This window comes from Eschrichtius robustus, chromosome 19, assembly GCF_028021215.1.
Source record: "Eschrichtius robustus isolate mEscRob2 chromosome 19, mEscRob2.pri, whole genome shotgun sequence".
NCBI classification, from domain to species: Eukaryota; Metazoa; Chordata; class Mammalia; order Artiodactyla; family Eschrichtiidae; genus Eschrichtius; species Eschrichtius robustus.
The window spans coordinates 60745076-60754682 of record NC_090842.1 but is presented as its reverse complement, the minus strand read 5'-3'; the positions used below and the strand labels follow the sequence as shown (position 1 = coordinate 60754682).

Here is a 9607-nt window from a genome sequence, read left to right as displayed (position 1 = left end):
CAGAGAGTGGAGCTGGGATTCAAACTCAAGCAGGTTGTCTCCCTTACCCACTCCCCTAGGCTGTGTCTCCCCCAGGCCCATCCTGTGGCCTGCCCTCTAGGGTCTCTCCAAGGCTTTACTCTGAGCTGGAGGACCAAAGATGTGTCCTGAACCTCTCTAGGAGTCACTCAGTGTCTATTTTGTCCTCTCTGCATCCTTCTTGAAAACCGGTCCCTCCCTTCTTCCACTGATATCTGGAGGGGCTGGCTGTCTATCAAAGGGCCTACACCCACTGTCACAGGGACATGTGACCCAGGCTGGCCCATCAGGGCACTATGTTCCCATAGCCACTCTGGTTTGGAGCTAGACATGTTATCCGGTGGGGGGTGGGGGGGGTGCCTATCAGAAGTCTTCCCTGGGACAGAAACTGGAACCATCGGAAAACACACCCATTTTTACTGGGAGCTTTCAGGATCAAATAGCTTTACACTGCTGGCAGCTACCTTTGTCGCCACGGAGAGGCTGGCCTGAGAAGGAAACCAACACACAGAAAAGAGCTTAGAGTGGCAGGGGAGCCAGATTCCTGAGACTTCCCTTTGAGCAGCTGGATACAAACGTACCTGAAGCCATTGACCCTGACACTAGGCAGCCAGATGATGAAAAATGGAACATTCTCTAAGATATATTAGGTGAAAAAACAAGGTCCAGAAAAATGTGCATAGTATTCTTACATTTGAGTGAAAAAGAGGATGAAAATATATCTGCATATAAATGCTGTAAATCTTTTATCTACATAGAGCACCTCTGGAAGGATACAAAAGAAACCACTAAACTCTGGAATCTAGGGTGGATGCGTGATTTAGTTTTCATTGTACTCCTTTTCGTAGTTTCATTAATCAGGAAAATGTCAGGCGTGAAATAAGCTAATTCAGATCGCTGGGGGAGGAGAGGATTGGCAAAGGCAAAAGAAAGAAAAGAAAAAGTAACGTATTTATTGATTCATGTAATCCAAAAGTCCAAGAGTCTGGCTTTCAGGCATGGCTGGAGCCAGGCTCTCACTTAATACAAACAATATTCTCTCTTTCTCTCTTCTGCGTCTGCTTTCCTCTATATTGCCTTGGGTTCAGAAAGTCTACCCCCTCTGACCTCACCTCCTATTTCCCCTCCTGCTCACTCCGCTCCAGCTGCACTGGCTTCCCCGACGCAAGAAATACTCCTGCCTCAGGGCCTTTGCACTTCCTGATACATGGTGGCAAGATGGCCTCCATCAGCATCTACTGGTCTTTTACATCTAGTAGTTTACATTCTACTAGTAGGGAACTCCAGAAGAGAGTGGAAGGACGTAAAAACAAATCAGCTCGGTGGGCTGAATTGCATGCTGTTTTCGCAACGGTGGTGGAAGAATTAAAGTGGTAAAATCCGTTTTGGTTTTTACTGACTCATGAGTGATGGTCAATGGCCTGGCCATTGGAAACCTGGCCTATTAAAGGGATGCCCAGGGACTTCCCTGGTGGCTCAGTGGTTGAGAATCTGCCTGCCAATGCAGGGGACACGGGTTTGAGCCCTGGTCTGGGAAGATCCCACGTGCCGCGGAGCAACTATGCCCGTGTGCCACAACTGCTGAACCTGCGCTCTGGAGCCCTCAAGCCACAACTACTGAGCCCATGTGCCACAGCTACTGAAGCCCGCACGCCTAGAGCCCGTGCTCCGCAACAAGAGAAGCCACCACAACAAGAAGCCCGCGCACCGCAACGAAGAGTAGCCCCCACTCAACGCAACTGGAGAAAGCCCGCGCCCAGCAACGAAGACCCAAAACAGCCATAAATAAATAAATAAATAGATAGATAGATAGATAGATAGATGGATGGATGGATGGATGGATGGATGGATGGATGGATGGATAGATGGATGGATGGATGGATGGATGGATGGATGGATGCCTGTATGGGGCACAGCCCTGTGGAAATCACTAGGGGAATTTAGGAGGTGCGTTAAAGTAGGACATGTCGGTGCCTTTCAGAACTCCCAGGTTTGGAAGGTGACTGGAATCTACAAGCAGATATCCCCATGTGGTCCCCTGAGTCGGTCACCTGGGGCCATGGAATGAGTGGCTATGGGGGCACTGCAGCAATACAGAGAGGGTCTGAAGCCAGACACAGTCCTCTTGCACCCTCTGAGGCACAAAATGCCAGCAAGAACTGCTGGATCTGCCAACGAGAGACAGAGACTGCACATGGCTATGTGGCAAACCCCGTGGTGGGAAGGCCTGATCGTACGTAGCTGGCCCGTGAGGCTGACGCCGCTAGCCCGGGGGGGGGCGGGGCTCCAAACGGAGGTTGACGGAAGTGGACGCTGATTCCAGACTGGGCTTTTCTCACTCAGTGGAAGATGCAAGTGCCCAGAGTCCTATAAAAGAGCCAGAAGATACTGGACCAGTTTGGACGGCAGAGCATCACTTCTTCAGATCAAGGATTACACACTTTACAGCCCATGTGTCCAACCACGAGCAGAGAAATCTCCTCCTCAGAGTAACAGCTGGATGGAGAACTGGAACGGGGAAGGGAGCCTGTGAGCATCTTAGCTGGATCACGACCCTCCCCTCTCCTGACTCACTCGGACTAAAGCCGAAGTCCATCCTTACTGAGTCGTCTCCTCGCTTCTTCCTTGCTTCCCTCCACTGCAGCCACGCCGGCCTCCTCACTTCTTCTCAGACCAGGCACCCTCGTGCCTCCTTTCACACCGACTTCCCTCTGCTTGGGATGCCGTTCCAACAGCCAGTGGTCTGTCTTACCCTTCACCTCCTTCAGGTCTGTTCAGGCGTCACCTCCTAAGAGAGGCGCTCCCTGACCACCGTGTAAAGCAGACAACTCTCTCTTCTCTCTCGCATACACTCACCTCGACCTACTTTATAGCCTGTCACAGTACTCAACGACCCTTACCCGCCGTCATATAGCTATGCATGGTCCACCTGCCTGCTGGAATGTCAGCTCCAGGAGGGTAGGGCTCTGTCTTGTTCCTGGCTGTCCCATGGTAGATGCTCGATAAATTCTGGCTAAACAGAAGCATGCATGGATGAGCAAACTTTACCTTCAGGCCCTCCTGGTGCTGTGCAAGCCTCTCCTCAGCACCGCGCGCCTTGCCCCGGAGGCCCCCCGTGGCCAGGCCTTGCTCTGAGGCCCACCCCTGAACAGAATGCTGCCCCGTCCAAGAGGTGGTCTGAGGGGTCTCCTTGGACAGCTGACTTCCCCTGTACCCCACGGAGCCCCATCCCTGGATCTCCTCCCACTTCCGGCCATGTTCCCCCACTTCCAGCCTTTCCTGACAGACTGGGTGCAACTGGAGGGGAGTGGCTGGTCGAGGGAGGTACATAAAGATCTTGGCCAAACATGGCTTTTCCCATAGAGGGGCAGAGAAAAGGACCCAATCAATTAACCTCTGACCTGGGTTTTTATGTGTACACACTCCAGTGCCTAATTAGCTCCCCCGTCCTCAAAGTCCAGCTTCCCCTTTGGTCTCTTGTGCATCAGGTGACTCTGATGCAGTGGCCACCCTGATTCAGGCGTCCCAGGCAGGGTAGGGGCTTGGGCAGGAGGAAACTTAACTCGATTTTTTGTTGAAAAACCTCAGCTTCTGTCTGAGGGGAAGCTGCTTTTAAAAATGAACTCGCCTTCTCAGGTTAATTCACAACACCAGGTACCTGTTCTAGAAACTTCTAAAAAACGCAGACTCTCTGGGGAAGGCTTTCACATTGGTGGCAGGCCATGTAGCAATGAGAGACATCTTGATGGCTTCCTCTCTCACAGGAAATTGACGACCCTTGCAGCTTGAACCCCAGGTCTGCAACAGCTGGGCTGTGTGTCTAGGACAGTGTGTATTGTTCAGCGGGGGGAACCCTTTTCTCAAATTAAACAGTCCACACCACTGGCACCTATAAGAGACTCAACAGATACTTAGTTTGCTAAACTTTATTTTATAGCATATACATTTACATTTACTAATCATAATGTCAATTTGTTAACACAATGAAGCCCTAATGGATCTGATTCTGAAATCAGGAGCTGGAGAGCTGGAGGCTTTCGTCACCTTGAAAGGCCAATTCGCTCCTCTGTTTTGTTTTGCTCAGACCCGAGGAAAACCGTGATGCACACAGGTGAAGAGCTACAAACGGAAACCATCTCCTTTCCTCCTGCCTCCTCAGACTCATCCAGGCTTTTGAAATGAACCGTCAACAAGAAATCTGTTTCCAAAGTCGAATCACCAACAACATCTAACAACTGTTCACATTCTTTATCACAAAAACTGAAGCCAGAAGAGAGACCCTAAAACTCTCTCTGATAGAATATGAATTACTGCGTGCCGTATTGATACATCTGCCATCACACAACTGAGTATCACAGCAGGACAGGAGTATGTGAATTACAAAGGGAAACTTCTTTCAGAGTGTTCTATGACAGGCCATGCGGAGGACCAATTTCTCCCACTTGGAACTTTTCCTGTCAGTCACATTTACAAGAAATTCAACTATATGCAAATAGGTGGTGGAATCAACGAATTGGATACCTGTACCAAAACAAGCTAACTGATGAACACAAGGTAATATTTTGATAGTCTCTGATGTGACTTGTTTGGCTTATGACACATTCAAGTAGTCATCTTTCAGTTGTTGTTTTTTTTTTTTAATACATGAAAAAATAGATTCGGATTACTTCTTTAAGCACAGCTTGGGCTTCCCCGGGATACAATCTGGAAACCACTGAGCTCAGGTAACCCGCCCCTCCCCCGACTCCTGCACACCCAGGAGACATGGCATTCTGGTCTATTCAGAGGGCAGAAATTAACAGCCAATTTTTAAAGCATATTTTTCTCTCTCTTCCTAGAATGTGAGATTTGGTCTTCAGCCTCAAAAAGAGTTTGGGGGTATTGGATGGAATTAGAGCCAGGGAGCCAGGAATGCCAGAGTCCTTTCCTATCCATTGCTCCTCTTGCCTACCCGCTTCCTGCAAGGGTTTCACCCCAAATGGGAATCCAAGTACCATTTTTATTAACAGGACCGAAAACCAAACACGTCAGGGCCTAAGTGGACAGTCTTTTTCCCCCAAACCGATGCTTGGGACCTTAACATCCTCTAGTTAGAGAACTGGAGGATGGATATTGCAGACCAGTAGCAGCAAGGAAGTCAGGTCTGCAGCAAAGATCTTGGCTTAACCTACCCGGTGGTCGAAGCAGAGAAAGGGAAGAAGGGAGCGAACGGCCGCCCCGCCCTTTACAATGCCAGGCCCTGCAGAGGTTGGCTGATCATCCAGAAAAGGAAGCAGGGGATGGGGGAGAAAGGCCGAACATGGATGAACATAACAGTGACCTTTCCCATGTGCCAAGGTGAACGTTCTAGAGTTTTCCCAATCTGCTTAGTGACTCTCCAACCTCTGAAGGTGAGTCTAGGAAGAGGTGAAAAAGCTGACCTGGCAGAGAAAAAGTATAGGGGTACGCCTCCTTACCCTAATTCCTCCCACCTAAACCTCACATACCATTTACCTCTGAGAGCTGGATCTCTACGAACTGGGTGGGTCCCTAAAACCGTCAAACGTCAACGACAAGAGAAACTTTGTTCCCCACTTGGAACTTCTTTCTTGGTCTTCTTTCGACTGCTCAGGTGCAGACGGAAATCAAAGTTTTCTGGGTTCTGTGGATAAATTAGAACAGCTCAAGAGGGGAAGCAGGGAGAGGTGTCACTGGAAAGTTTTTTCACTTCCTTGGAACTTCTAAGCCCTTGAACATTTCCAGCTCCCAAACAGGCCTCCAGAAAACTCCACCCTCAAAGCCACCTACTCTGACAAACAATATAACCCCAAATTATTCAGTTCTTACTGAGGGAGATGGATCAGATGAGTGTCAGATGACTGGAGAATACCACGGAGACACTCACCAACAAAAGACAGGTCAATGGGTTTGCTCTGCCAACTCCTGTCCCCACAGGTGTCCCCAGTGTTGGCCTTCAGGGGCTCCTAGGAGGGGGGTCAGGGCTCTCAGCCTCTAAAACCTCAACTGGTGTGTCACCCACTCCCTCCACTGCACTGGGGTCCTCCTCAGCGACCATTTGACCTTCTGTCCCCTCGGGTTCCTCTGTCCCCACCTGCCCCTGTTGCTCCTCCCCCTTCATCCACTTGTTGACACAACCCAAATGACTTCTGTTGTCATTCTCACCACTGGAGGCATGAGGAGAGCCTTGTGGCTTGGCCTTTGGACCCTGGGAGGTTGAGGCTGGTGACTCAGCGGGCTGTGGGCTCCGAAGGGCCTCCTGATACAATGCATCCCTTCTCGAGCCTTGCCCTCTCTTTGGAATCTCTGGCTTCTTCCTGGTGTCTTCCGAACCCACAAGGACATAAGAGACAGGGCCCAAGCTCACCTTCTTTTTCTTCCTCATGGGAGCAGGGCTCTTTGCCGAGGCCCAGCCCATGGCCTTCTTCTTTGGTGGGCCCTCTGGACCACCATCTTGGTCTGACTCAGAGGCGACTCCAGGGCTCGCAGCTTCTGCCTGGGCATCGTGGGGCGGGTTGCAGGGAGACTTCCAGGCACATTTCGCTAGGGCCTTCTTCAAAGCTGACCCTTCCTGCTTCACACAGGGCTTTTTGTTGCTCCTGATATATTCTGGTATCTCCGTATTTTCAGCATCATCAGCTTCAGGATCCTCCAAGAAGGCCGAGCTGTGGGAATGGTTGCCTCTGGATTTCTTCCAGGGCACTGGTTCCTGCTTGGGAGTTTTCTTCTGCTTCTTTCTCCTGGGGCGAGTCTTAGCTCCAGACTTTTGAACCAGAGGTTCAAGAGGGTCACCCTCATCTTCCACGTCATTCCAGCCGTCCAGGTTCTCCATCTTCAAGGCAGAGCCCACCTCTGCAGCCCACCCTGGCTCCTTCTTGACCTTCCTCGCTGTTGCCAAAGCCAAGGATGCCACTGCTTGGGCCTCAGCAACCCCTTGAGCCCTAGTTTCCTCCCGGCTGCGGATCTCGCCATCCATGTAGAAGATGATTTGCACCACCGCCCCCAGAAGCACCCCCAAAGCTTCTGCCCAGTTCTCTGGGGGCTGATTCTGGTTCTGGGGTGGTGGGCACTGGTTGAGCTGAAGCAGGCGGACCAAATCCTCCCAGGTGCGCCCCTCTGCATCCAGGAATTCACTCAGGTTTTTTAAAAACTCAGCATCCTGGGTGGGGTCCCTACAGACCACTCTCCAGATGCCCCCCCTTCCTGGGAATTCCCGGGGTATGGCCCTCAGATTCACACCCTCGCCCACCTCAATGAGGGCAGCTTTGGCATTCTCTTCCCTCAAAAATATCTTGTTGAGCACAGAGTACGGGCCCAGCGGGGAGAGGACCCCATTCAAGGTCTCCTCAATTTCCACTTGGCCACAGTCCTCCGGGATGCCTGTGACCAACAGGCACCTGTGGATGTCCACCTCCATCCCCCGGCACCAGTCCTCCAAAAGGTTCACCGTCATGGTCGTGGACACCTGGCAGCTCGATTCCCACGTGTACTGAAGAGTCTACGACGTGGACCGGGACTGCAGCGGTCCCTAAACAGCAATCCTGGAAGGTGACAGGAGAGGGAGGTCAAATTCCCGGGAACACGGCCAGGCTCAGAGTTCTCAGCTGCCCCCTCCAAGGCTGGCCTGCAGGAGGCCTCGCGCTTTCCCGAGGCCTTCCTCCCCAAACCGGGCCCCGGGTGCTCACGCGGTGTCCTGGAATCGCCGAAAACCGCGAGCGGCCCCTCCCCGGGGCCTGGCTCTCGGCCAGCCCGTCAGGGATGCGGCAGCCCCGCCTCTGACCGCCCAGACGGGCCAAGGAGAGGCCGCCGGGATGCAGCCGCTTACCAGGTGCCAGCTCGGGCCACGCCGGCACGGATGCTCTGGGCCAAGTGCCCGAGACGCCAGCGTCCGCCCCCGCTCGGCCAGGGCGCGTCAGGTGGCGTCTCGCCTGGGTCCTGGCAGCTGCGCTGAGCCGAGGCCGGCGTCCCAGAGTGCGCTTGCGCGCTTGCTCTCGCGTAGTGCCTGCGGTCTCCATGGCAACCGATGGTTGCAAGCTAGCGCGTGGGCTGTGCAGTTGGGCCTGGGCAATCGCGTGGGAGTGCGACTGTTCACCTATTCACCGAGCCCGAGGTCTGCATGTTCTCCGATTGCCCTCCCGGACCCGGTCTTTCCACCTTTCTCTACTCAACATGGGCCTCCGGGACGGGGGTAGGGGGTGCTGACTTCTATGGCTGCACCAACTACCCCTCTTACCCTCAGCCTTCCTGTTGGGTTGAGCCAACAAGACTCCTAGGAGACACCAGAAAGCAGAGGGCGAGAGGAAACAGCGGCTTCAATCCCCATGGGTTCCCCTAATAAAAGCCACAGCTCTTGTTGAGAGCTTTCTAGGTTAGCTACAGTGCCTTGTTCCAGAAATTTCCAGAAGTTTCTAGAAACTTCTCGATTTTCCACCCCCTTCAAGCCTGGGGATAGTGCCTCACCTTTCCTTGCTGGTTTCCTCAACTCACTGCCTACAGGTAACACCTTTGTTAATAGTTAATGAAACAGTCCTCAGTGACTCAGTTTGAGTTGCCATGTTTCCTGTCAGGCCCTCACTGATACATCTATCAATGTGGCTTCCTAACTGTGCTATCTTAAACAAGAAATTTGAGCTCTCTGAGCTCCTTCCTCTTCTTCACAATAGGAATACCAATAAAAACTTTCCTGATCTGGAAATTTTGAAGATTAGGGGAGATCACATATGAAAAATGCAGTGGGCCTGGGTATTCAACCAAAATCTGTTGTTTGGATTCCATTTTGGAATTGGCCTTTGCAAGACCTAATAGCCAGATATCCATTTCACTTTCCTCTCTGATATCCCTGAACTTGGGCATGATCAATATTTGTGTGATTGATTGCCCGAGTTGCCATCATATTTTAGACATCATTCAAATTGCTAAATCTGAATATTCACATTCCAATAAAGACAAACACTCTAGCTATAACTAAAGTTTTTTTTTTTAATTTATTTATTTTATTTTTGGCTGTGTTGGGTCTTTGTTGCGGTGCGCAGGCTTCTCATTGCGGTGGCTTCTCTTGTTGCGGAGCATGGGCTCTAGGTGCGTGGGCTTCAGTAGTTGTGGCATGCAGACTCAGTAGTTATGGCTCGAGGGCTCTAGAGTGCAGGCTCAGTAGTTGTGGCACACGGGCTTAGTTGCTTCACGGCATGTGGGATCTTCCCGGACCAGGGCTCGAACCCGTGTCTCCTGCATTGGCAGGCGGATTCTTAACCACTGCGCCACCAGGGAAGCCCATAACTAGGGTTTTAAAATCTCAAGTGTTTAACATGTTGAAATTCTATGAATCAGCTGAAGAATGAATGTATATCACTATGCAGTGGTTTTAAAATGTTGCCATAAATTCTTTGACACTCCTTCTATGGAGAGGTGGAGATCTATGTCCCCTCTTCTCGAATCTGAGCATACTTGTAACTGCATTAACCAATAGAAAGTGTGGTAGAAAGGAAATGATTGAACCAATAGTATCATGGAAGGGAAGCTACGTGACTCCTCAGGCTAGGAGGAGGCCATGCAACTTCTTCCTTGTTCATTGGGACAATCTCATTCTTGTATC

At 51.3% G+C, this 9607-nt stretch overlaps 1 protein-coding gene across 3 annotated transcripts; it reads right to left on the bottom strand.

Annotated features, from left to right (window-relative positions):
- Positions 1–4788: 4788 nt before the first annotated feature.
- On the bottom strand, positions 4789–7871 carry PNMA8A (PNMA family member 8A). Of its 3 annotated transcripts, none has more exons than XM_068528138.1 (3): positions 7841–7871; positions 6181–7556; positions 4789–5659 (listed from the first exon to the last, which is right to left on the bottom strand). In XM_068528138.1, exons 2-3 carry the CDS (start codon positions 7466–7468, stop codon positions 5643–5645), a joined length of 1305 nt encoding a protein of 434 aa, XP_068384239.1. In that variant the 5' UTR covers positions 7469–7556; positions 7841–7871; the 3' UTR covers positions 4789–5642. The 3 variants fall into 3 exon arrangements, with proteins under 3 accessions (XP_068384239.1, XP_068384240.1, XP_068384237.1); XM_068528139.1 differs by having other exon boundaries at positions 6383–7556; XM_068528136.1 differs by lacking the exon at positions 4789–5659 and having other exon boundaries at positions 5972–7556.
- Positions 7872–9607: the final 1736 nt, after the last annotated feature.